Here is a 27,541-nt window from a genome sequence, read left to right as displayed (position 1 = left end):
TCCTTTATCTTTTCCCTGTAGAGGAGCGTCGCTGCAAAGCAGCAACAGTAAATCTACTGAGGAGAACGAGAGCCCTGAAGACTCTACCTAGTGCACTGAGAGTTCGGAGGTGGTGGTGGTGGTGGTGGAGGGGTGGGGGTTTGGGGTGGGTTGGGGTTGGGGTTGGGGGGGTTGGGGGGGAGAAAATCTATCTGGACACACTTGAGTTGGGCGCTGTTGTGAAGTGCAAAAACCGTTAGTTGTCTAAACTCTCCCTGTTCTAGCTAACGTCATTTACCACCCCGGCAAACAAGCAAGTGGTAAACTACACCTGAATACACAAGCTGGAGTGCGTCCGGCCCTGTAGGTATACTCACAACATAGTTATTTTTCATCATTACAGTACAGTATAGAGCAATAGTTTTCATATACTTTTTCATATCTTTTTTTTTTTTTTCTTTTTTTTGTTTTTTCCATATTGCACCATCAGAGAATGGGACACAGAGAAAAAGATCAACAGAGACTCCATTTCCTAATTAAAACGAGATATGTGCAAACATGACTAAGGACTTTATTAACCAAATCAATTCTTCCCTGTAATATCCACAAATAAAAGTGATTTCTCTTTTTTATATATATATTTATAGTAATAAGAATAATAAATCTTCACATTGGATCATTTCATAGTGTGACAAAATGCTCGCCTGGGCCGTCCAGCCACGTAATCCTCATCGTCTTTTTAATTGGTCAGTCCCCATGCATCCATAGGAAATAGATATTTTTTTTTTTTTTCTTCAAAAAAAGTAACAATTTTGAGAGCAGCTGAAAAGTTTGGACTGGTGTCAATTGCTTTTCGTTCCAAGATTTCTCCCAAGTTTCATTCAGTGTTTTCAGAAGGATATTCCATAGGAAAAAAATGACTCCAAATCGTCATCTTCCACTCCAGAAAAACAAAACAAAAACAAAAACAACTGAAAAGAAACTGAAAGAAAAGAAAAGTCCAGATTCATATGAAAAAAAAAAAAACAACAACATTGTAGTCATGGTGATAAGAGATCATTTGGTAATCAATAATTAATGATCATTAATAGCTGACAACTAACAATTAATAATCACCGATTAATTAGAAAGAATGAACAAGAATAAATAAATGCTCCCTCGTTACTCAATTAGTTTGGCAAAGCTCCGGCTGGAGTCGTTTCCCATGAGTGAATTTCTCTTTTTTTTTTCCTCAAGTGAAACAAATAAAAAAGAAAAAATTAAAATAAACAGAATACAAACAAGAAGTCAAAGAAAAAAAAAAGTCTAAAATAAATAAAAGGAGATTAGTAAAAGTGACCCCCGTCCATGGAGGGAGGGGACGTATATACAGAACTGCGTGGTGAAAGTCAGTTTACTGCACTTGAGTGTTAAGTCCAGTGTTAGAGTGAGTTCTAGTCCCGCCCCAGGCGCCCCTGCTGTTATACCAGCGTGTAGGACTTTGCGTAGGGGTTGCTGCTCTGTTTCAGGTGTCCTCTGGAGTCCAGCAGGGACTCCTGCGAGGTGCTGAGCTTGGCGGCCTGGGCCAGCTCCGAGCCCTCTCTGTGTGGGAGCGTGGCGGCCGAGCCGGGCTGCCACTGGGCCACTGGGTCCCTGCCGGCCTGAGGGGCCTCCGTGGGCGTGGGCGGCGCCATGCGGGACGGCCGCTTCAGCGAGCGGCTCTTCTGGGGCTCCAGGCACGCCTGGCCCATGGCCGCCCTCTCCCCGCTGCTGGCCGTCCCCCTGGACGACCCCGAGCAGGACATGCCTCGGTTCAGCAGGAAGTCCATGCGCAGGTACGGAGGAAGGTGGACCAGCTCGCCCCCTGCAGGAAAAAAAACACACAACGATGAAAAAACATCACCTTTTAGAATGTGAGGCGCCTCGATGCTCCCAAAGATGAGAATTGATAAGAATTTTACGATTCCATTTTCAATTCTGCTTAACGATTTGGTTCTTTATCGATTCTCTTATTTATCCTCATTTGGAAATGTTAACTGTATTTTACTGTTACCAGTGAAACTGCTTCCAATAAAGAGAGTTGTGAATTTGTTTTTTTATCATTTCTTGATTTTTTCTTTTTAAACAGCCAAACTGTACTGATAAACACGAACCGAGCAGATTCTGAGACGTGGTCGGTGTTAGACGTAGACATTAGACGTAGACATGAGACATAGACATTAGACAGACGGGTCAGGTTTAAGTGGTCAGAGGTTAGCGTGCAGCGGGGTTTTCCCGGCGGCGGTACGAGCGAAGCTGCGGACGCGGCGACGCCTCACCCGGTCTGTGAGCCTTGGGCACGGCCATGTTCATGACCCGGCTGACGTCCTGAGGCTTGGGCGGGGAAGCGGTGAAGCGGCAGATGCCCGACTCGGACGGCGTGCTGGAGGTCAGGCTGTCGGTGTAGTCGTTGGTGCCCGCTGTCATCTGCTCGGAGGAAGTGTCGGAGATGAAGCACTCGGTGATGGTGAACTTGGCGTGCCGCAGCTGCTCCTCCATCTTGGCGTGCTCGTAGGCCCTGGCGAGCTCCTCGTAGGTGGAGGAGGCGCTCTCCGTCGACACCATGCTGCTCCGCGCGCGGTCTGCACACGGGCCGGGGTTAGTGGAGGGATTAGTTAGAATAAGCGGCGTTAGCATTTAGCGGGATGTGGCCGGGTGGACAGACGGCGAGCGGAGCGGCGGTGTCCTGCTTACCTGTGTCCTGAGATGGGCTGACGCTGTAGCTGTCGCTCTCCTTGTCGACGGAGCCGGCGACTCTGGGCGTGGGCAGCCTCCAGTCGGTGCTGAGGGTGTGGGAGGAGACGGGCGGGTGGGGCCGGTTCAGGGTCCACTGACTGGCGTAGCGGTTGCGAGCAGCCGGGCCGGCTTTGGCCGTCCGGCGGGCAGTGGGGTCTGAGGATTGGAGAGGAGGGAGAGCGAGTGGTTAGTCAGCTCTGAGGAGGAACTGAACTTTATGAAATGACGATGAGGACAATTTCAGGAACCAATTTCAGGAACTGGAGATTTTAAACCTCCAGGAGGCGATGGAGAGCATGCTCAGTCAGGAGAGGACGATAATGTTGAGTACTGTTATTTAGGCTGGCCTAAGGAGTTAAACCTCACTCGTATCTGGTAATGACTCGTACCTGCTTGTTCCTTGATGGAAAAAACCTCAACAGTGACAATTTCCAACCATCAATAGTGACTTGAATAGTGACATTAATTGTGGAGAAAATGAAAACTGGCCCAGAAACCAGCACAGATCTGCTCCATCATCATGTAGGAACTGCGTTCAAATGGCTTCATCTGCAGCCAGCAGGTACATTCCTGCAGGTTTACTGGTAATTAAATACTGTACAGCCAACAACAATCCCTTCCAGGAGCTAAAGGTGAACACACAATAGAGCAATAAAACCTGCGGAATGGGTTTTATGTAAATGTTGAGTCGGTTCAGTGTTGATAATTGGCTCACTGGGGAACGGCTTGCCAATTCCGAATAGCAAGGAGAGGTGAATGACGGTACTAAGTGCTCCCACGGCAGAGCAGCAGTAACGAAGGAGTCAAGTCGTCCATCTGAAGGAGGGTGTGTTGGAGTCGCTCCAAAGGGAAGGACATAAAACAACAAAAAAAAAGAAAAAGTGCCCGTACTGGACTTACTGGTTCCTGGTCTGGCGTCGGATACGTCCACCAGGGGGCCGGTGGCCTGGGAGAGGGACTGGTAGTGGACAGTGTGTGTGACCGTGGACGACTTCTGCTTCTGCGTCTCGCCGAAGTCGTTGTCGGTGAGCAGCACAGTGGATCTGTCGTCTGCGGGGCAAAGGTCGGGGGGGGGGGGGGGGGCGACACAATCAGTGACATTCATCTGCTTGGTGCGTGATTTCAGTGTAACGCCGGCGGCGCCGTGCTTACCGACGGTCTCCATGGTGTCTCTCTCCTCGATGAGGAGCTGGGCTCGGGGGATGTCGATGTGCATGCGGAGGGTCTGCTGCTGCTTGTTAATTGGCTCTGCTGGACGTGTGTTTTTACTGCAACAAGGAGAAGACTCAACTGTCAGTGAAATTCTGGCGCAATTAATTGTGCTGGGAGAGTGCCGTGTGCATACGGAGAAACTCGAGAACGTCTCGGTGAAGACTCACCTCATCAGCATCTCTGCCAAGCTTTTTGCATCTGGAAAACAAAACCGGGAGAAATCCGTCATTTCCTGTGTGGAAATGTCTCCTGGACGTATTTTCAAGTTTCGTGGCCTCACCTCGTAGCCTCTTGAGCCGCTGCTCCCTCCTCCTCCTCCTCAGCACCAGCAGCCCGATGAAGATCACCACGATGCCCACCAGCACGCAGGAGATGGTCACCATCATCTTCAGGCCTTCTCCGCCCTCGGGGTTGTCACCGCGAACGTTTGGGGCCTTCACCAGCGGAGCGATGGTACCTGCGCAGAGACAGGGCGTTAGCAAAGATGCTATCTAGGCCATGCCCTGATACCGATGCCAGTATCGGGTCCGATACTGCACCGAGTACTCAGACTCAGCGAGTACTACGTGATGTCACGCGTCAGCAACGTACACGAGAGCATGAATGACGTCCGCGGTTTGGAGATTCTTCAGTGTTAATGGGAAATACAAAATTCAAACTGTAAAAGAAGATTTACCAAAATATCAGGAGGTGAAAGACAGAGTACCAGAGTACTGCTTAGCACGCAACTCTGTGCTACGTGCTACATGCTAAAGAGTTTCAGGCTCACACGCCAGCAATGCTACGTGCTAAACATGAGTAAAGTATGACTGGTAGGCTCATTAACAGTGGGCCTCAGTCTATAGTATGCAGAGAGCAGTGTGTAAGAAGTATGAATGATGTATGAAGGACTCGTATCGGTACTTGGTATTGGCGGGTAGCTAAATCTGAATTACTTTGGTGCATCCCTAATGGTAAATATAAAAGTTTCTCCTGAATGTTATTACCAGGATGTACTGTGTGAAAGTCAAAACCATCAGCAGCTCCAAGACCTTCTCCTCCAGGTAATCAGCAGCGTCCCGCAACCTGCCGTCCTCGTATTAATTTCACCGCGTGACCTTTTTGCCGATTGGCAGTGATGCCCGTTTCTCATTTTGCAGAGCTGCACTTAAGTGCATGAACTCATCGCTCAGAGCTAAACGCTCAGCCCGACTCGCTCGTCCAGGATGTGAACCGAGAGGCTTCGCCACCGCTGAAGGCAGCGTTTGCGTCCGGTACCTCAGAGGAGAAGGTAAACTTATTTCAGCCGCTGCGTGGGCAGCAGGTAGGCTCCGAATGGCGCCGCGGCGCCCAGCTACACTGCATTCAGCATGAAATGTCTTTTTTATTGCCCCATTCATCACAGGAGCTTCAATCTCTTTGCCATTAACAGGAGAGGTGATTGATTCCTCCACACCTCAAACTGCTGCCGTTAGTCACACTTTGTTTGTTAAAGTTTCTGGCAATTACAGTCCTTGAGGTTTTTTTTTTTGTTTTTCCCACGTGTATCAGAACTGTAACGGAAAAGCTCTCTACCTCTCTCTTTCCTCTTGGATCACACTTAGAAAAGCTCTCATGGAGAAACAGTGACACCTGGAGTAGCGATAGAGCATCACAGATTTAATCACACTCATTTAATACCCAGACGACCTCAGAAATACAGAAATCCACTCATTTAGTGGGTCTGTTAATTAGGAAAGATGCAGCTGCACTTTATTCCCAGTACATACATGTTGTTAAGTACAACTTTTACAAGAACATTGCTGCAGTATTTGCAAAAAAAGTAGGTCGAATTAAGTTTATCCCTCCATGTAAGTGTTTTTTTTTTTTTTTTTTACAGCATTTAGTAATAAATGAATGATACTTTAGCAGCAGAATCAGACATGAGCTCTCACAGCAGAGCAGACGAAAACAACAGTGTCAGATTCTTGTGTGCAAACAATTAATTTACTGTCGTTGTTTTTAATATAATCCACCATATGTATTCTTCTTTTTATTATTACATTTTTGTTGATTGTTTTCCACTATCATGGCTACTTTATTGATACTTTTTAACTTTTTCTGGTACTTTATTGATACTTTTCCTCTACAACTTGTACTTTATTGAGACATTTTCACTATTACGGCTACATTATTCATACTTTTTCACAATTACTGGTACTTCATTGATACATTTGAACTAACTGGTACTGTATTGATGCTTTTTCACTATTACAGCTACTCTATTTCTACTTTTTCACAGTTACTGAAACCTATTGATACATTTTAACTATAATCGGTATTGTATTAATGCTTTTTCACTAACCCTGACATTTATTGGTACTTTTTAACTATTACGTTTATTATTACACATACATATTATCCCCTCTCTGTCTCAGGCATACGATGATAGAACTATTGCTATTTGAAATTATACTTATATTTGAAGTTATGCAGTATGAAGGCTGGGAGAGGTGTGAGCAGACACAAAATTCTGAGTTTGAAATTGTCGGCTTATATTAACTAACTGGAATCAGGAACAACACGGGTAAACGTCTTCCATTTGAGATAGACTTGGTCTAATGCATATATAATATGTGAGCCTGTCCCTGCTTCACGTCTCTCGTGTCAACTCACTTCCGTCGTAGCTGAGCGTGGCGAACTTGACCCTCTTCTCGGCGTAGCCGGCGCTGTTGTAGACCTTCATCTGCAGCTCGTACCAGGTGGCCTCCTGCAGGTCGTACAGGATGTAGCTCTTGGTGAGGGAGGTGCGCTGCGCCGTGGTCCAGGTGGGCGAGTCCACGGGCCGGTACTCCAGGGTGAAGGAGGTGATGGGGCAGCCTCCATTGTTCCAGCCGTTTAGGTTGAGTTTGACCCGCGTGGCGTTGATGCTGGTGAAGAGCTCCTGCTCTTTCGAGTACTGAGGTTCTGTGGGGAGATCGGCGATACAGCCATTAATAAGACGACACGGATAACATTCTATGCACCAATTCTGCTTTTCCACATAGTCTGAAATTTTAGACCAATTATCTTCCCTGTGGGCTTTTTTCTAAAACCTTTCAGAAGCATGTAACCTTCCTCCTCCTCCTCCTCCTCCTCCTCCTCCTCCTCCTCCTCCTCCTCCTCATTCCAGCCTGGTCAGAGACTCTCCAACATCCACTTCTCAGCTCGTTCACCAGCATCTTCAGTTCAAGACTTCCATCTTTCAAACCCACATCCAGGTTTTTGCTCTACGACGATACTCCTCCTTGCTGGAGTTGAACTGCCAAAACTTCATCCTTCATTTTGCTTCATTTTGTTTCATCTATTGATGGTAATGCGTTCTAAAAAGTCTAGAAGTGGTTTATCACCTGCAATCAGTGGAGCATCACAAATTAAAGTGCCTGAAGTTTTATCTGCTCTGCAATTGTTCACACACCAGGTGTGTGTTTAAACTTGAGAGAATTTCCTCTGTTTGTGTTGAAGGTGTGTGTGAATGTGTATGTCCATGTGTGCATTTTGTGCCTTTAAGGGGCCGTGGTTCTAGTTTTAATTTCCGGGATTATTATTGTAATTTTTTTTAAGCACTTTTGTTGCAGTCTTGCATGAAAAATCTTATACCAATAAAGTTTCCTTGAATGATTGATGATGTTTTGGTAGATCAGCGGGAGGGTTCACAGCTTTTCTTGTGGATCCATGTGAAAAGAGTATGAAGCTACTATTTGAAGTGATCTTTTCAATTTGTATTCACCAAAATGTTTAATTTCTTTAACTCTTGCAGTCTTAGGATTTCAGTTAAATGATGTCAGTCAGTTCATGTATTGTCCTTTAAGTTTCCAGCAGTAGTGTACCACCAAAAACCTTTCAAATAATAAACAATACGCTCCACCTAATAACTTCTGTACATACAGTACGTAAAATAAACTTGTATCTGCCTCTCATACGTTGCCCCTGTTAGTACCTTTCCCATGAGTCTTTGCTTCAATGATCTCGCTGATGCGTCCGGGACCGACCGCGTTCTGCGCCGTGAGGGTGAACTTGTACCAGGTCCCACACTTGAGGTTCTCCAGCCGGTAGGAGCGCTCGCTGGGACTGATGGGGAAGTTCCCCCACTGCTCGCTGTTGTCCTCCGAGTACTGCAGGATGTAGCCTGGTGACAGCACAGGCGGGAGTCACAGCATGAGGGGGCGGGGCATACGATAAAGCTTAATGATGTGGAGGACACGGCGGAGTCCGTCTGACCTCGTATGGAGCTGCCGCCGTTGTCTCCGGGGATCCAGGAGAGGGTGATGGAGGTGGTGGTGGTCTTGGTCACGGTGAGGCGAGGCTGGTCGGGGGGAACTGGTGGGAAGAAGGCAGACAAAGCTCCCCAATGAGTCACACAGCAGAGATTTATATCAGACAAAATGGAAGTAAGAAGTTGAACATCTGTGTTTGCAAATGGGAATGGAAGTTCTCCTTAAGATCACATTAAAACAAAAGACACCACCTTTTTGATGAAAGTTGAAAACTACACCCATAAATAATTGCTGTGCCAAAGTTTCAAGCCAGCTACTTGATCATCAACAGAGAGAATATATTTAGAAGTATTTAGAACAAGGATTAGAACCAGACTACGTTCACTAAAGATCTGGGGTTAATTCTACAAAATGGTTTAAAACAACCTGATGTGGATTTGCAGGCAAAGTCTGCTCACTCCAAACACTTACTTAACTCTTAATTAAATTAAATCCAATTCCCAGTCATTTCTAAATGCTTTTAACAGAGAGAAACCCAACAAATCCACATGAGCATAACATAAGCGACGAGGGAAAGGAGTTTGGGTGAGAGGATAGAGGAGAGAAAAGTAGAGGGTGGACAGATGGATTGAGGTCGTGATACATTCACTTTGCAATGGCATGGGTGAAAAAATCGACCAATGATACCTGAAAGCACTCTTGAAACCTCCACCACACATTTTCACCTCAACAGTGCCACTGGTGGCCTGGAGAGGAAGTGCTCGCTCTTATGTTTGACGCCCCAGATATATACCGACCTCATCACATCCAAATGTTACACACAAACTGCAGGTCAGATGATGTATGTGTATTGACTCGTACAAATGAATTTCCGTTCAAGTTTACTGGCTCCTAAGATGAAAACATTCACGTGTTGGTGGTCATAATGTTTTGGACTAAGGCTGTATAACGTCCCATAAATATCCTCATGTGGTTTCAGAGCTCTTATAAATAAAACCTTCATTAACCTGAGTGTGACGGTCCGACGATGTTTAAGTAAGTAACTTCTAGTTATGAACACATTATCGATGAACACATGATGTTCTCCGTCCTTCAGGTCTCACCTTGAACCTGCAGGTTGAGAACGATCTTGTCCGACCCAAAGCTGTTACTGGCCACACAAGTGTAATTCCCAGAATCTTCTGCTTTCACCGTGCGGATGACCAGGCTGCCGTTGCCATGGACACTGCGTCGGCTGTCCATCACGACCGGCGCCGGCGTCCCGTTACTGAAACACAGATGCGAATGATATGAAAGAGAGTCTCCTGCATCCATCACCAACAGCGACTCAGCGTTTCTGCTTCACCCACATCTCCTTCAGCCACTTGACGGTCGGGGATGGATCGCCCACGGCTTTACACGGCAGCACGATGTCCCTCATCCACGGCGTCGTTACCGTCCGGTTGAAGGTCAGGATCCGAGCCGGAGCTGCGAGGACACACATGCAGTAAAACTCAATCAGGCACAATCCCTTCCTTCAGCCGCGGCGTTATGAGGTTTATCTGGATCTGTGGAGCGCGGCGGAGAGGACATTCTTCACCCGGACCTCAGACAGGACGGTCCTGATAGGAGCCGTGGGTCCTGACTCCAGACGCCACGGCCGCTATCAGCGTGTGCAATCAGCTTATCAGCGCTCAGCCGGCGTGTAAAGCCTTGACAAGGTCACACGCAGAATTCTTTACATTCATCTGAGGCCTTTACGCTTGTCTGTTTGTGAGAAGATACGGGAATGAGGGATCGAGAGAGGCCCCGTTTACACGACGGTGAAAACACATCGTTTTTCAGTTTTCGATTCGGCAAAATTTCACATTTATACGGCAACGTTCTGAAAATTACGTAGTTTTCATGTCAGTCCACTAGTTGGTGCTGTCGTTACCTTCGCCACCAAAAGATTGTGGGAGGAAAGCAGGGCCATTTCCAAAACGTCTTTAGTGGCTCAGAGCAAAGTTGTCGTGGAAACGGACTCCAAAAACGAAAGATTTGCGTTTTCACTTGGAATGGTTGCCATGGTAACGGGCCCTCCCCACCCCAGTCTGACGTCCTGGAGGCTGCACCTACCCTCCGCCATGGGTTTGACCGTGATGATTTCACTGGAGTTTCCTCGCCCGGCGGCGGTGACGGCCACCACCCAGATGCTGTACTGCCGGTTCCTGCTCAGGTTGGGGATCCGGTAGAAGAAGACGTCCGGCGCCGCCTCGAACTCGCTGCTCACCTGCAGGAGGAAACACATCGAAGGACCGCATCAGTCTCAACTCTTAGCTTATCTCATGTTGATCTCAAAACCTAGGAAAAACCTGAAACCAGCAATGATTCAGGTTTCAAATTCTAATAAGGTGGATACGTGTTGCTTCAAACCTTAATAGTACTTTCTCAGTATTTTAACGTTTGAGTAATTATTACAGATGGAAAATGTATTACAGATTAATGAAGGCAGCAGAAGCAACTAGTATGGGGCAAAATTTGCACTTTTAAAAATCAATACACCCAATATAAAGTGTCAGAAAACAGCAAACTCGTAACAGTAAACCTGCTTACTTTCCAAAAGATCATAGCTGCTAAAGAGTTATACGAAATAAATAGTGAATAAATGAAAAGTTCCTGTCTTTATATGTTTTGGACTATTGTTGACTTCATATTGTTATGATATCACCTAATTACACTCTGATACTGTGATTTATTCTTGTATTAGACACTGATCTAGAGAAAGTGGATTTTAATTCTTTACTATCTGACTGCATACTGTCCATAAGTTCTTCAAGTTGTAAGTATATTGTGATTTTTGTATTTTTACCGGCTCATAGTACTGTTGGGAAGGGAAACATGTGGAGCATCCATTGCTTATCATTGGATATTCAAACCATATTAGATTTCAACTGACTTAAATGGGTTTTTAACCTAAAACCTGCCGTCCCCCTGCTGGCCAAACGTTTTCCTGCGCTTCCAGTGGAGGTGTGTCTGTGACGTCTTACCGTGGGGTGAGGGTTGGAGCAGAAGACGGTGTACTTCCTGATGATGCCGTTCACTTTGAGAGGAGGGAGCCAGGACACAAACACCACCGAGTTGGACGCCGCCGCTGCCTTCACGCCCGCCGGAGGCCCGGGAACTGGAAGCCAAAGATATATTTCCCACATTAAGCTAATATTATCAGGCGGAGGATCTATGATGGCTCTTCATTATGCTGATTCCACAGAGAGACAGATGGCGGCGTGACGTCTTCTGCAGGCGATTCTGCTACTCAGGAGTTACAGCTCTCCCCCTAATTAGCATATTCACAGTCATTTCTACCTCCAATATATTCCTGCTTAAAAAAAAAACCCTGACAGGTAATATGAAGTGTGAGTCCTTGAGGACCCGCGGGTCGAATGAAACAAGTGGCGTGACAGACGCTGGCCTTGGCAGCTGCGATCTGACGCCTGCCCTTGTGCCTTCTCCGAGGCGACTTAATCTTCCTCACCGTCCTCTTTGGTGCGCGTGTAAATCTGCTCGCTGCGGACGCCGTCGCCCGCTCGGGTGAAGGCCAGCACCTGGATGCTGTAGTTGGTGTATTTCTCCAGGCCGTCCAGCTCCAGCGAGGGTTTGGACGTGGTCACGTTCCGGATCTCTCCGAGCTCTGAGGGGCGCAGGACGAGTAAAGTTCAGTGTGTGTGTGTGTGTGTGTGTGTGTCTGTGTGTGTGTGTGTGTGTGTGTGTGATAGCTTTGTATTTCATATTAACCACAGTTTCAACTTCAGATCACGTCTAATCAGATTCGTGAGGTAATCAATATGTCTTCACAGTATTTTCAAGAGAACAAGATAGTTTACACCCAGTAAAGAAGCACACTTAAAAAAAAAAACAACATTCAACAAATTTCTCTATACAATCACTTCATATTTTAATTCCTTTTTGACCAACAGCAGAAAACTGCTGGAAAGTTAGAAGCAATAATGAGATGCAACAGATTTACAACTAATTGGTGTTAAAGGTGAATTCGCACAGATTCCTCAACTGGATAATTAAACCACGACTGCGTCAGAATCAGTGTGGGATCAAGTCTTCAACCTTGAATAAACATTCAAGTCTGACTGTTCAGATCATCGGCCTTATCCACAGCATTCATGATGTTAAGTTACTTAATGATCGTTCACGTCAGACGTTTTTTTTCCCCCAGCAATTAAAACTGCATTTATGCATCTTTCTCTAGTTTAACCTAGGAATTTTAATTCCTTTTTTTTTTCACACAGAAATTTCAACAAGCAACAAGTCATTTTTTGGGGTGGATCTCTGAATAAATTGCTTATTGTTTGACGCAGGCGGCATCATTTTAGTCAAACAGGGTTTTGTCGCCCTCTGGTGGTCTATTAGTTTCATACATTCAGAAAAAAAGCCCATTTCTTGAATTGAGTGCATCAAAAACTCATAAAATATGCACGATATATATATAAAGAGTTAGATTATACTGGTAGAAATTACAACACTGAGCATTGGTGACACTGTGTTAACTTTCCGGATTCCCGCTCGGGTGTGACTGTTACCATGCAGACTGGGTCCGGCTGTCACGTCCGGGCCGACCGTGTTTTTTATACGAAGGCCAACGTGATGTGACAGAGCAGAGCGGGGACGGGGGGGCAAAGGTAATGACGCTGTCACAAGCAATCCCGCTCACGCCAAGACGGCATGTGACAATTTCATGCCGAGCTGAGCGGAGGGGAGGGGGGGGTCCACACAACAAAACACAACTAAATATTCAAAATCTCACCGACTGATGAGTAAAAAGTCAAAAAATCTTCAGCCAGGATGTCACAATAACACTTTCAGCTTGGAAAAATAGTTTGTTTTGACGCAGTCTGAAGTGTTTCGTGTGCGTCTGCCTCGACATGTGAACTTGTTTTGAATTTCTGATGTCACATTTTAATTATCATTAAATAATGCCTTAATTGAGCATGCATCACGAAAAATGATTTCCAGTTTTTTTTTTATGATTATGGATCATTTAGGTGCTGCTGTAAAAAGTGCCAAATATGAATATATAAACAGAAGAAAATGACTTAAAACAAGATTAGACTGTAAAATCGAGGACTAAAAACAAGTTGCTATATTTGATCATGTCTAAAAATAAGATTTTAAATCTTGGCAAGTGCCAAGAAAAGAGATCAGTCAAACTGAATATTTAATATATAATATATTTCTGTCTACAAAGTAACAGAAAACAGGTTGTTGGGGTTTTATTCACAAAATACTTGGATTGCACGTTGTTTTGTAGTCATATAAACGACTTCAAGAGCTCAGGATTTAATATCTTTAGACTCTTGCAGACTCGGTGGTCCATTACTTTGCATCTATTCCGTTTCCCACAAACTAATAAAAGGAAATGAAAGTGCACTATTTATACTTCTACTTTGGCAAAACGTCTCTTCGTAGGTACTTGACTGGTGCAATATTAGAAGAAAGTACTTTTAACTAATAGTAGTGAAATACACAAGTACTTTTGTTAAATGCTGCTTGTTTGTCAAATTTCAGGAAGTTTTTGCACCAAATCATGAAAAATAGTCGGATTGAGCTCATCAAATATGTTTATAATTGCGTTTTTCTTTCATAGAAATCCACTGATTGTTATTTTTTCCAAACTTATTTAGTTTTTAAAGAAGAAATTATGAGTTTAATGCTGTTTCGACAGACTTTATCTGATAAAAATGGCATTTAAAAGTCTAGAAATGTCCTTCAATCACACAAGCACTGATGTGCACATTAGATCCTTGGATTAATTTAATCTGGTTGCATGATTTAAATCCCAGTTGTGACTGAGTTCTGCAGCAGCCGCAGACGTCTGAGGGTGGACTCGTACCTCCGTCGGGCAGGTTGGCCCAGTAGATGACCCTGAAGCCCAGCAGGTTCCCGTTCAGAGCGTCTTTGGGGGGTGTCAGCCAGGACAGGGAGATGACCTCCGGGGACGTGGCCGTGGCCTGGACGTTCTCCGGAGGCCGACTGGGCACTGGAGGAGGCAACAAGAGGGGAGGGGTGATGAGAACGGTTCTCGCAGTACCCTGTCATTACCACTAGGTTGTGATATCTGCTCACAAATGCCTCTGAAGTGAAGTCACGCAGGGTGCATCCTAACAGTCCCTCCTATCTCCTAACAGTCCCTCCTATCTCCTTTTCTATCACCTTCTCCTTAACCCCAGAAGTGTTTAAGTGATAAGGAGCGTTGGAATTCTCACTAAGCTAAGGAAAGGAGGCTCAATGCTTCCTTTAGAACCTCCTTTAGCCCCAGAAACACTGATGCTTCCTTTAGAACCTCCTTTAGCCTAGGAACCACTGATGCTTCCTTTAGAACCTCCTTCAGCCTAGGAAACACTGACACTTCCTTTAGAACCTCCTTTAGCCTAGGAACCACTGATGCTTCCTTTAGAACCTCCTTTAGCCTAGGAACCACTGATGCTTCCTTTAGAATTTCCTTTAGCCTAGAAACCACTGATGCTTCCTTTAGAACCTCCTTTAGCCTAGGAACCACTGATGCTTCCTTTAGAATTTCCTTTAGCCTAGGAACCACTGATGCTTCCTTTAGAACCTCCTTTAGCGTAGGAACCACTGATGCTTCCTTTAGAACCTCCTTCAGCCTAGGAAACACTGACACTTCCTTTAGAACCTCCTTTAGCCTAGGAACCACTGATGCTTCCTTTAGAACCTCCTTTAGCCTAGGAACCACTGATGCTTCCTTTAGAACCTCCTTCAGCCTAGGAAACACTGACACTTCCTTTAGAACCTCCTTTAGCCTAGGAACCACTGATGCTTCCTTTAGAACCTCCTTTAGCCTAGGAACCACTGATGCTTCCTTCAGAACCTCCTTTAGCCTAGGAACCACTGATGCTTCCTTTACCACTGATGTTCCCCCACAATTCCTTGCGGCAACAACATTTAAAGGAACCCGCTCATCGGAGCGTTCAGGGAAACTCAGGATGACTGAATAAGGAGCCGATCATGTAAATTACCGAAGCAATAATCTGCCTAGAACAACTTGAAATCCTCTAGAACCCAGATCCCAACTCAGAATGTTCTGGATGTTGTAGAACCAACACAGTAAAGTCCAGTTTGTGTGCAGCCTATTCTCACTCTGATTGGTTCTTTATTCACCTGGCAGCCGTTTCCCTTCAGTTCCTCTTTTCCTTAACCCCGTGGACGACGTCATGGGATTAAGGAAAAGTGGATAGGAAAGGAGATAGGAGGGACTATGAGGAAGCACCCGCAGTCTGCTGATGCTTGTCATGTGCACACATGGAATCTGTCCATCACCCTGGCCCCGCCCCCTCTTACCGTCCTCCAGCGTGGTCGCAGCCACCTCGGTGGAGGACGGCCCGGTCCCGGCGCTGTTGCTGGCCTGCACCACCACGCCGTACTGCGTGAACTTCTTGAGGTTGTCCAGCACCAGGCTCTCGGCGTTGTCCCCGGTGGTCTCCACACTAATGACACTGAACTGGTAGTTCCCCCCGGAGCTGTACTCCCTGTAGCCCACCTGGTAGCCCCGGATCGCCCCGTTCTGAAGGTGCTTCTTAGGAGCCTGGATGAGCAACAAACAACAGGTCTGAAACTCAAGACGAACCATCATCATCACTCACTGCTTATATTCGCTCTACGACTGCGGGGGAGTATCTTAAAGCATCGTTGAGAGAATTCAGAGTCACAAAAAACACAAAAATAAAAAGAGAAAGTCGCTGAGAAGTTCACAGAATTATTATTGAAATAAAATGAGGTAAAAAATGTCAAATTAAAACATTAAAATCTAAATGCGGATAATCATTACTCAAAATGATTCAAGGTTTGATATAATAACAAAAAATAAATGTGGGTAACTTTTATTAAACAGAAAATGAGTGACAGGTATCTGAAAATCTAAAAATCTATATTTGATCTGAATTTTGAGTTATTTAAAGTGGCGTTTCCACTTTTTGTATAAATTAAATGTAGATTCCTCACCATGATGATCATGATACTTTCTGCAGTAATTCAAACACCTGAGAGTTTTTCATTACAATCTCTTCACAACAATTATGAAGACCGAAAAAATGGTTTTCCTGGCAAGATCGACAACAACTGCAGCAGAAAAGCTGCAGATTATTTAGAAATAATTCGAAATGTAACATTATTTGTTCACTACCGCTTCATCTTTCACACTTTTTTCACATATAAGGATCATTTTAGAGTCACAAAATAACCTTAAATCTCAGTTTTTGGACTGTGAAAGGAATTTCCTGGAAGTAATATACCCGTACAAAACCCCCAAAAGAACATGCAAACTACACAAAGTGTGAACCACGACTGCACCATGCAGCCGTTTGCTAATTTGGTTTTCAGAACTTCAAATTTACCCTCACTTTTCACATTTTATTGAGCTAAAGTGTGAATTCTATTTAGTCTGTGGCTGTTTTATTGATGAAGTCTTTTAACGGCCTGAAATTGTTACGTAGTTATACGATTGTGCCACTGGGAGTTTCTTGTGTTTTCAGGTAAACAATTGCATATAAATGTGTTTGCATTGGTTTGTACGTATACTAATTGGATATACTTTCTAAGTTGTAAACATTTTTCATTACATATGTTTGTGGCTCTCAATATAAAAAAATTCCCAATCGAATTTTGTATTTCTTTTGTTTTTAGTTTTAGGTTCAGTGTTTTCAGCCAGTATTTCAGAATGAGTAAATAATTGTAGAGTCACATAGGTGAGGTTGTGCTGGAAAGAAAAGACACCAAGCACTCAAGTTAAACCGTCATTAATGTTGAAATATATAGAGAGAAAAGCTAAATTAGTAAAAAACTGCAAATTGACAAAGTGTTCATTTCAACACATGGAGAGATGAGATGAGTGTGTGTACAGAGTTTGAACATAATAAACAAAAATAAAAAAAACTGCCCCTCAGCATGAAAATACAAGTAGTTTCAACACATTTTATTTATTTTTTCCACAGACGAACATCCAGCTGAGGAAACTGCTGCGATCTTCAAATTTACAGATTAAAACGAAGCAACACCTCGGAGCAGCAGCAGGCCGGTGCTCAGGGTCAAACACTCCCGGCTGCAGAGGAGGGGGGTGAGGGGGGTGAGGGGGTGCGGAGGGGGGGTGGGGGGTTGCAGGGTCAGAGGAACTTACCCTCCACGAGACCCGGATGCTCTGCGAGGAGAGGGCTTCCAGCTGCACCTCCTGAGGTGGTCCGTCAGGAGCTGAGGTTACATGACCAGCATGTTAGCAAACTGAACAACATCCAAATAACTGTGTGTGTGTGTGTGTGTGTGTGTGTGTGTGTGTGTGTGTGTGTGTGTGTGTGTGTGTGTGTGTGTGTGTGTGTGTGTGTGTGTGTGTGTGTGTGTGTGCTGTAATTTGCTAAAATACAGCCTCGGCGTATTGAACCGCGGTGTGACATTTACTACTGAGGCCGCTAATTGAAAAGTTCTGCTTTTAGCGCCGGGGTCAGCGTGTGTTCAATAATGCAACGGAGCCGACGGCCTGACGCCGCCGGGCGCTAATGAACTCGCTCAGTCGGCCTTTTGCCTCGACTCGACTCGACATGAAAAGCGGACGGGACGCCGGACCGACCTGCTTCGTCGGTGGTGATGGTGAGCTCGTTGCTCGCCTCGCTCTTGCCGATCAGGTTCTTGGCGAACATGCGGATGTTGTAGGTGGAGGAGGGGTGGAGGTCGATGATGGTGGCCTGGTTGAGCTGAGGTGAGACGTCTTTGGTCTTCTGAGCCGTGTCCCAGGAGGCTGTAGGGGGAAAGTGGTGGTGGGGGGGGGGGGGGGGGGGGGGGGAGGGGGAGCCAAGGTTTATTAGGGTCAGTGGGCGAATCCAGCTAAGTGCATCAGGACGGGCTGCGTTAAATCACAGCGGACGCAGACTTGAGTAGCTATAATTCATGTTTCTCTCAGGAAACCGCCGGTGGAAAACAATCGCAGCAACTCAACACGGATGAAAATCCGTTACCTGATTTGTTCTTGCTTTCAATATCAAAGCCTGTGATTGGGCTGTTGCCATCGAATCCCATTGTCCACCGCAGAGCGATGGTTCTGTCCTTCACCTCCCTGATCTCCACCTCTGGGGGGTCCGGAGGCTCTGTGGGGGTCGAGGCAGTGTTATTTCACCCTGCGTGCAGAATCAGAGCCGGCGTTGATGGCGGTGGCGGTGGCGGCGGCGGTGGCGTACCTTGAACGGTGAGCTGGATGATTCCTCGGTCTTCTCCAAAGGAGTTGATGGCGTGGCAGGAGAAGAAGCCCGAGTCCTCCCGCACTGTGGGCATGATCTGGTGAAGACATGAGGACCAGAGGAAGTTCAGACATTCACCCTGTCGGACCATGAAGTCATGAAGATGTCAAAAAAGACATTTTGACTTTATTTTGAAAGGAGAGGCAAATCATTGTCTGGTTGTGTTTTTTTTGTTTTTTTTAAATAGAGAGAAACTAAAGCTTAAATATATTAAAATGGGATTTATTTATCATTCATAGCTGTAGAATCATCAAAAATCGAGTGTTTCCAAAATAACATGACAGTACTGAACGTGCTGCTTAAGGTTTTCTGTGACGTGATTCTGGCCCAACTGCAGAAGCGCTGGAGGATATTTCAACGTGCAGCATATGAACACGAAGATCCATTTCTCTGCTTTCTGCTTGTTCATGAAATTTCAACATATCATAAAAGAAGTTATGGGTTTGAAAACTCTGGATGTCAAACGAATAAAGAATGATTTCTATAGGTTTACTTTAATTTTTGTAAGTTTTTCATTCTTTTTAACGACCTGTTGATCATTGAATTCAATTAGTCGCTACTTTCTAGTGATATAAGTGAATTTAAGTATGTTTCCAGGTATTTGTATGAATGTGATTATTCATCTGTTCACTTTGAACTTCAAATCGCTGCATGTGAACCTGAAAATCCACAATTTTCCTTACAAAGCATGTCTGTAAGAATAACGCAAAGCTTGTTCACGTGAAAAAACCCCAAATAAATACTGAAGCTATTTCCACAACAACGCCGCTCGGAGCTTCTGTAAATGGCGTTGTAGTTTGAAGATGCTGCTACTGCACATGCACACCATGGTGTAAATAGTAGGGATGTCCCGATCCGATCGGTAGATATCGGATCGGGGCCGATATTAGTGATTTGTGAGTGATCGGGGATCGGCAAATCCAGCCGATCACCCCGCCGATCTAAAAAAAAAAAAAAAAACGTGGTCCGCAACGTCAACTAATCACAACAATCAGGGACTAGAAGCTCCGGTCGAGCTGCAGAAGCTAGAAGCAGGCGGAGCGGGGCCATAGACCTATAAAACTAGAGTTATATATAGTGGTTTATGTGTTTTTGTGCAGAAGTCTACTTCTAAATTTCTATGTGGTCTGTTTTCTTCTGCTTTTTTGTTGTGTTTGGTGAGTCACAGCGCCCCTAAAGGCCTGGCATGTGTACTACATGCCCTGAAGCCTCGTGTTGAGCCGTGTTCATAGTGAGGTGTGGACGGTTTGTTGGGAGAAGGCCAGGGAGAACAAAGATTTTTTCATCGTGTGGATGTTCCTCAGTTTACAACAACGACTAAAGAGAAAGAGAAGAATTTTGATTCAATAAGTGATTTTTCCAATAATTTCTAGGTAAACAAAGCTTCTGCCAATAGTGCTTTTAGCTTCAGACTTCTTAGTCGCTCCAAAGATTATTGAGTATATTTGCAATAGCAATGTGAGTATCGGATCGGGAAAGTATCGGTATCGGCCGATACTCAATTCTGAAAAATCGGATCGGTATCGGGGGCAAAAAAGTGTGATCGGGACATCCCTAGTAAATAGTTCTTCTGCACATGCTCAGTAGTGCCTCTGTCGTGTCGTGACTCCATATTCTTGACTTGGTAGGACTTGGACGAACTGGATGCTGCTGCTAACTGTGTTAAACCTTTACATGCACTTGAACCAAAACAAGCAGAGTTGTTGTTTCTCGGGTGAGAATATCCAACCGGATCACGCGGCGCCGCACAGTCCAGCTTCATGTTTTGGGAACCAGACGTGAGAGGGCAGTCCTGTGTGTGTGTGTGTGTCTGTGTGTGTGTGTGTGTGTGTGTGTGTGTGTGTGTGTGTGTGTGTGTGTGTGTGTGTGTGTGTGTGTGTGTGTGTGTGTGTTGTGGCGTGTTGCAGCCTCGTACCTGCAGCGTGGAGATGACTTCATCGCCCACCTCCTTGACAGAAACCACATAGCGGCTGGTCTCGGGGTTGATGATGCGTTCCTCCTTCTCCCAGCGCACCATGATGGGCTTCTCGCCGTGAGCCGTGCAGCTCATCTTCTTCTCCTCGCCCTGCGTGGCCAGCGTGGTGTTGGGGTAGGACGTGATCATGGCCGGGACTGACGAGAAGAGAGAGAGAGAGAGAGAGAGAGAGAGAGAGAGGAGAGAGAGAGAGAGAGAGAGAGAGAGAGAGAGAGAGAGAGAGAGAGAGAGAGAGAGAGAGAGAGAGAGAGAAAGACGACATGTTTTTAGATGCTTTCTTTTAAAAGCTGCTATCAGATGACCTGAAGTGTCTCACTACTTTTGAGGAACTGACACCAGTCATACTGATTTTGTAGGATGAAACTGTCTCATGTTTTTCTGGTTATATTATCATTTATGCAGTAAATTTGGAATGTGCATAAAATACACTCACAATAATTTCCTTTAAAAGAAAAGATTAAGGTATTTGAATCTTGGAGACACAAGTGTACCGATGACTTAAGACAAATATACAACTGACTGATACACGTTTGTTCAGAATGTGTTTTGTTTTTTATCAAAATGAATAGTTAAGCAAGCTGACCATTCTTTAAATATGAAGCATTAACAATAGGAGAACACAGACATTCTAGTGGACAGACGACCAAGGTGGATTGTTATTATGGTGACTGTCAAAATAAAAGCACCAAGTCCCAGGAGAATATTGACTGGGAGTCATGACACTCTGGAGGCCGCCATGTTTGTTATTGTCCGTCTACTCACACGTGTGCAGAAGAATTATTACAGTAGCAGTATCAGAAAAGTTGTGTTTTCCCCCGTTTTCAAAAATGTCCACAGTGGGAGTCGTTTTCAGGAAGTTGTCACGTAAACAGACACCCAAAATGGAACCACGGTTCAAACAAAAAGAGGCGACTGAAAGACAATAACATAATTAATAATCAACAAACTTTATAAATCTATCCATCAAGCTCTATTATTTCACTTTATATCTTATTATTCCGTATTTATGACGGCTATAGTTGATTCAGAGTTATTTAAAAATATACTTAATGATATGTAACAAAAAATATATTCAACAAACAAGCAAAACAGTTTGATAGCATGTAATTGGAGCATTATTATTATTATTATTATTATTATTATTATTATTATTATTATTATTATTATTATTATTAAAAGAAAAACACATGAATATGATATGAAATGTGTGTGAGGTTTGGTCATAAATATGAATGTTTCCTACTAATATTAAACAATCTGATGTTGCTGTGTTATTGTTGAAGCTTTAATTCATTTTAATGAATATTAAAGGTCCATTAATCACATGATTTAGATCAAATATGAACTAGTTGTCCTGGAAAATGGTTTAAATGATGCTCCTCTCGCGCCGCCAACATGCATATGGTGTGTGTGTGTGCGTGTGTGTGTGTGTGTGTGTGTGTGTGTGTGTGCGTGCGTGCGTGCGTGCGTGCGTGTGTGTGTGTGTGTGTCTCCTATTGCAGGGTCCTAAATGGTACATTGACGCTTTAACAACACTCTGAAGACATCACACTAAACACACACTAACGACATACATGGCTCATTACACCCACAGCAGAGTGTGTAACAACCCTCTACTCCCAGATGCTCACACACACACACGCGCACACACACACACACACGTGCGCGCGCGGACACACACACACACACACACACAAAGCGTGACTCCGCTGACGTGATGGGAAGTGTCAGGCAAGAGGTTGCAAACATTTAAGCCTCATCTCTTATTCACTCCGCAGCCATTTGGGGCCTCGGCTCCGGAAAAGCTCGCTGATTTATTTTGCATGACAAGTATGATTTTTTTTTTTTTTTTTTTTTTTTCTTTCTGAGAAACATTCGGAGGAGTGAGGCGAAGGAAATAAACCGCCCGGGCTTTATGTAAACGCTGTCGTTTGAGACTCTCGCTTCCGCCGTCGACGCCCCGGGTGTGACGGGTGAGGTTGGGGCAACAAGCCAGAGGAGTGAGGCGAGCGATACAACTCCTCCCGTTACGATGCAGAATTAACAATACATCTAATAAACTCGGGTTTTCTGTTTCTATTTGGACAAAAATGTTAAAGTAAAAAAAAAAAAAAGAACTCGCAGGAGTCAAATCTGGTGTCGACCAGATCGGAGCCAATCAGAGCACCAACAATCTGTGTTGCTACAGGATATATCGAAGGAAAAAAAGGAAATAACTTTTAAGCTCTGGATACAGTGGAAAACACAAAAAGCTCACGTTAGAAAAAGGCGATGAGAACAAGGTCATTCTTCATGTTTCTACTATATGTGTGAAAAAGCTTCAAATCTCTATAACATTCCATTAATCTGTCGATAAACTCACAAAATACAGTTCAAACATCGTCCAAGGTTTTATTTGATTTGTCTTTCCAAAGCCTTAAATACTTCAGCTGCATAATATCAGGGAAGATAAATAAAAAACACTAAAGGAAATAAGGTTTTCTCAAACGACAGCGCTCTAATTCGCTTCCTGTTTTTTCCACCAGCAGTTTCTTCGGTCACTTTTCCTTGATTTTTTGTGCTTTTAACTGAAATATTTCTGCCATTTGTGTTTTAAGTGTTTTAATCAGTTAACAGCACAATTTGTGTTCAGAAGTCAAATATTTCTTTCATATTTAAAATTCTCAGAATTTGAATCAGCGGAGCGTGGAAGACATTCAATGCAGTTCAGTCATTTGCAATATTGGCGATATTACTAGAACTTTGCGATATATTGTGAAGCCCTGCTAACAAGCAAAGATAGTTGTTTAACAACAAACTCTGAAAGTTCTTCAGGAAAAGGAGGGTCTAAGTGTTTGATTCAGCCGGCGTCTAATTGAGTGAAAAGTTAGGAAAAAAAAGTTGTAAAGACAAATCCACTGCAAGTACATGTATATGTATTCCCCTCAGGCCTCGATCGCTCATATCGTACTTGTTTTACTTGAGTGTAAAAAAAAGAAAAAGTGAGATGCTTTTAATGTGAAATATCAGGTAAGTGTTAATATAAAGTCTCTTAATGTGGCAAATGTTGGACTTTTCCTTAGTTTTGCATTGATGATCATTTTTACCTCCATCATTGTGGCTCTCCCTTCTGCTCATATAATCTCGTTGAAAAGGAATAAATCGTGCTGGAAAAAGGCCTCCTGTCCCAGACCCTCCCCCAAGCTTAAAAACTTTACATATAGATCCAGGGTTCTGCAACTGCTTTGACTAACTGAGCCATTTATGGAATTCGCCACTGGATGAAATTTATCTGGAACCACAAAATACGTTAATTATCTGGAACCACAAAATACGTTAATTATCTGACATGAAGAAGAAACGTATTTCCATTCTAAACACTGACGATACATTCATGAAGTATTATAACTACAGTTTAGATGTATTCTATTACATTTATTTGCTTTTGTAGCCAATTTCTGCAATTTCCCCTCTGTTTTCCATGGATTTTCTTTTTTCCCCGCTTTAGCCATTTTAAGTATTTTAGTATTTATAGCTGCTGTGCATTTCCTAATGGTTGGAAGAGTTTTAGCCCGCTGAGCTATTTTAACCCGTTTTCACTGTAAAGGACTTCAACGTTACAATTTTAGTCGTTTTTCCTGCTTTTTTGAGCGGTTTTATCAGTTTTATGTTTCGCCTGGGGATTCCACCATTTTAGAAAAATAGTGTGATTTTCTCTGTGTGATTCTTTTTTTTTCTTTTGCTGCACTGATTTAAGCTTCATCTCACTTTACCGAACAATAAGTGTCAAATCCGGTGACGTCATTACTTCATTTTGATGTTACAGACTGAATATAAACTGCAGCTGCTGTGCAACCGAGCAGAAGCACACTGGAAAAGTGATACTGATGAGGCTGCGTGTGTGTGCGTGCGCGTGTGTGTGTGTGTGTGTGTGTGTGTGTGTGTGTGTGTGTGTGTGTGTGTGTGTGTGTGTGTGTGTGTGTGTGTGTGTGTGTGTGTGTGTGTGTGTGTGTGCGTGAGCGGCCCATGTGAGCCAGCCCTGAAGCAGAATTTGTGGCGCTGTAATTGTTGCGTTGATGTATTTCTTTAATATCCGGCTGAATTATGGCACAAGGGAGCGAGTGAAAACAGAAACAAAAAATAAAAACACAAAAAAACACAAAATTAAAATCGCTTTTTAACGGGTACGGTGTCAAATCGGAATATTTTTCTCTTCCTGTTTAACCTCAATATAAATCTGCGACTGTGCAGAAGATGTGATCGTCCTGTTAAAAGTGTAAACAGACGCCGCCGTCTGCACGGACGCAGGGACAGAAAGGAGGGGAAGAGAAAAAAAGCGAGAGTGTTTCATGTGGAGGTGAGGAGAGCCCTGTTCCTCCACAGCAACCCAGAGGGCAGTGATGATACGCTCAAGCCTGCAGGGGATTGTGGGGGATAGGCTGGCTGCTGATTGGCTACTCCCCTGAGACAAAAGCTCCCCCTTCTCTCCCTCCCTCCCTCCCTCGCTTTCTCCCAGGCTCCCTTTCACCTGGCCAGGTTACCATGCCAACCACCATCGGACAGTCTCTCCTCCTCCCTCCTCTCTCTCTTTCTCTCTCGAGCCTCTGCTCTTAGAAATAGGGCCATTTCTAGTACCCAGGAATAGAACCTGCCATTGATTTCTACAGGATGAGGATGATGATGATGATGATGATGATGATGATGATGATGATGATGATGATGATGATGATGATGATTACACAATCGCACCCCGAATGTCGCAATGCAGAAATAAAAGACAAAACCAAGATGAGAAATGTCCCCGGTGGACGGCGGCGAGGCGGAAAACAGAATTAGCCGAACGGTGGGAGTCAGGTGAAGAATAATAATAATAATAATAATAATAACACATAATTAGACTTCAGTGTGGCGCCATTCATGTGCGATCACAGACAGGAAGGGAGAACGCAAGCGGCGAGGCCCAATGGCAGGGTTCAGTGAGATGTGAGGAATGGAGATCTGGTCGGTTAGAACACAAGTCCCACAAAGCTTCACTGTGGATATTTTGCAAACTTTAAGGAAAACTCTTGAGTTTGTTGGCTGGAGGTTTGTGCTGTTGGCTGCATTTGTTTTACACGTGTTAACCTGGATTATTACCATCGCCAACAAGAGTTGGCGGAGAAGTTATGTTTTTGTTTTTTATTTATTGGTTTGTATGTGTGTATTTTACCAATTCTTTGCAAAAAACTTTCAGGGATGATTTGTACCTATCCATTAGATTAGATTGCGATGTTACCGGCTAATCATTACCGAAAAAATCCCCAAAACTGTGAGAAAATGTCCCATACAAAGCGGATGAGAGAGCTACCTCATGGGGGAAATCAAAGGAGATCAGCGTCTGTTGCCATGGAGACGCTCCCCGCTCAGCGTTTCACACAGTGATGTTGCTACCTAACTAACTAATCTAATGGCTATCATGCTTGTGATGCTAACTTGGTTTGTCAAACAAATGTGGCGTTAGCGAAGGTCTGCGCTCTACCGAGTGTAGCTCTAGTTTGTTAAAGAAATAAAAACTTCTCAGGTGGAACCTGGTTCCTCGGTGTGCTGATTAGTCACAGTGACGCATCGTTTTTGCATTTTTGTTTCGGGTTTACGCGGCAACATTTTGAAAACGATGGCCGGCAGAAATGCTGAAAGGCAAAGTCGTTTCCATGTTGGGCCACTAGTGGGTGCTGTTTATTTCTTAGAATAAAACCCCACACGCGCACACACAGAAATACGCAATTAACAATGGAAGAACACGGACATTCTAGTGGACAGACGACCAAGTTAGATTGTTATTAAGGTGACTGTCAAAATAAAACTACCAAGTCCCAGGAGAACATGGACTGGGAGTCATGACACATCTGGAGGAAAACCTTGTTATAGTTCATCTACTGACCATGTGCAGAAGAACTGGACCAGATGTGGGTTTTTGCTCTTCTGTTATTAAAAAAGCCTCTCGGGCCACTTCATTCACCAAATTCCCAGTCGGCTAATTGAAAGTGAAGCGACTCTATCAGAGTCTGCTGAAATTCACTGCTCAGTACTCGTAAGTTGGCACCAGCCTCATTGCATTTTGACCATGAAGAGGAGATCTGTGACGCTATGTCAGGCAAACCTGGTCCAAAACAAACGTCAGCGTCGAGATATTGAATGGGTTTGGTGATAGAAAATGAAATCTAAACCTCCCGAAACGGAATCGAGTGCATCTTCGCGGCCGAGGAATATCAGCTGGTTTCATGCTGAGATGTATTCTGCGTGTTGCCCGGCGGGCCACCGGGGGCCGCCGTCTCAGCGGCGCCGGACGAGAGGAGACGCGCCGAGATGCATCTTGCCCTCTTGCCCCGGGGGCGCGCTGTGAGTGGGCACCGGGGAGGAGTGAGGAGGTGGAGGGGGGGATGGGGTGGGGGAGGGGGGGGGGGGGGGGGGGGGGTTGACTGGTTCAGTGGCCGCCTGCAATGTACTGAAATAATTCTCTTAGCTGCACAATTGGCTTGGACGCGGAGCATGATACTAAGTACGTGCCTGCGGACTGGGTGGAGGTGGACTGAGTGGAGAAGGCTATAAGATGAAAGAAAAGCAGCTCAGGAGGAGTTGGGGGGCGGGGGGGGGGGGGGGGGTTAGATCCTTACGGTGGTCTGAAGCATGCTGAGGCGAGCGCTCGGCGGCCACAGGAGCGTTTAGCGCGGCGGTACAGCGGGAGCCTCATTACGCGCTCCGGCCTCATCACTGCGTCTGCAGACATTATGATGTCTAACTGGCTTGATTGGTCTTAATTGGCCCTGATAAACATTGAGTGGCTGTTGACTGACTCTGATAGCATCCGCTGTGAGTTGGTAATGAATCGACTGAACTGCATCTGTTTTAGGAGGCTGGGGGGGTGCTTGACTGGAAATTGCATGAAAATGGTTTGTTTAAGCCGACACCTGCGAAGCGGCTCTGAACGAGAACTGAACAGAGAAATAAAACCGAGTTATGACTGGATGATGCATGGCGTACCGTGACCAGACACTGGTAACAGTGAAAGTGCTGAGCTATGGACGCAACAATAGCTGCAATTCATTTAGTGCGGCACAATAACCAAAGCGCTGCACCAGCTGAAAGGCCCATTATTAGCATTATTTTTGTAATGACTGCAC

The 27,541-nt window shown here is 44.7% G+C and overlaps 1 protein-coding gene across 2 annotated transcripts in view; it reads right to left on the bottom strand.

The window, feature by feature from the left end:
• Window positions 1–774: 774 nt before the first annotated feature.
• Window positions 775–27,541, bottom strand: part of dscama (Down syndrome cell adhesion molecule a) — a gene marked incomplete at its 5' end in the record, with an annotated part of 118,122 nt that continues 91,355 nt past the window's right edge. The window contains 22 exons of one of the 2 annotated variants that reach the window (XM_080483986.1): window positions 775–1,822; window positions 2,277–2,579; window positions 2,692–2,889; window positions 3,625–3,783; window positions 3,886–4,001; window positions 4,113–4,143; window positions 4,226–4,402; window positions 6,580–6,870; window positions 7,883–8,071; window positions 8,164–8,262; window positions 9,263–9,426; window positions 9,509–9,626; window positions 10,257–10,410; window positions 11,168–11,301; window positions 11,653–11,808; window positions 14,023–14,169; window positions 15,489–15,732; window positions 17,320–17,390; window positions 17,764–17,931; window positions 18,149–18,277; window positions 18,368–18,464; window positions 20,343–20,539. In XM_080483986.1, coding sequence (XP_080340112.1) covers window positions 1,440–1,822; window positions 2,277–2,579; window positions 2,692–2,889; window positions 3,625–3,783; window positions 3,886–4,001; window positions 4,113–4,143; window positions 4,226–4,402; window positions 6,580–6,870; window positions 7,883–8,071; window positions 8,164–8,262; window positions 9,263–9,426; window positions 9,509–9,626; window positions 10,257–10,410; window positions 11,168–11,301; window positions 11,653–11,808; window positions 14,023–14,169; window positions 15,489–15,732; window positions 17,320–17,390; window positions 17,764–17,931; window positions 18,149–18,277; window positions 18,368–18,464; window positions 20,343–20,539 — 3,725 coding nt within the window. In that variant the 3' untranslated portion in view covers window positions 775–1,439. The remainder of the gene's footprint in view (window positions 1,823–2,276; window positions 2,580–2,691; window positions 2,890–3,624; window positions 3,784–3,885; window positions 4,002–4,112; window positions 4,144–4,225; window positions 4,403–6,579; window positions 6,871–7,882; window positions 8,072–8,163; window positions 8,263–9,262; window positions 9,427–9,508; window positions 9,627–10,256; window positions 10,411–11,167; window positions 11,302–11,652; window positions 11,809–14,022; window positions 14,170–15,488; window positions 15,733–17,319; window positions 17,391–17,763; window positions 17,932–18,148; window positions 18,278–18,367; window positions 18,465–20,342; window positions 20,540–27,541) is intronic. The other variant, XM_080483987.1, reaches the window with a different exon arrangement.

Source organism: Lipophrys pholis (assembly GCF_963383615.2).
Source record: "Lipophrys pholis genome assembly, chromosome: 16".
In the NCBI taxonomy this organism is placed as follows: Eukaryota; Metazoa; Chordata; class Actinopteri; order Blenniiformes; family Blenniidae; genus Lipophrys; species Lipophrys pholis.
The sequence above is the reverse complement of the archived record's forward strand: the minus strand, read 5'-3'. Positions and strand labels throughout refer to the sequence as shown.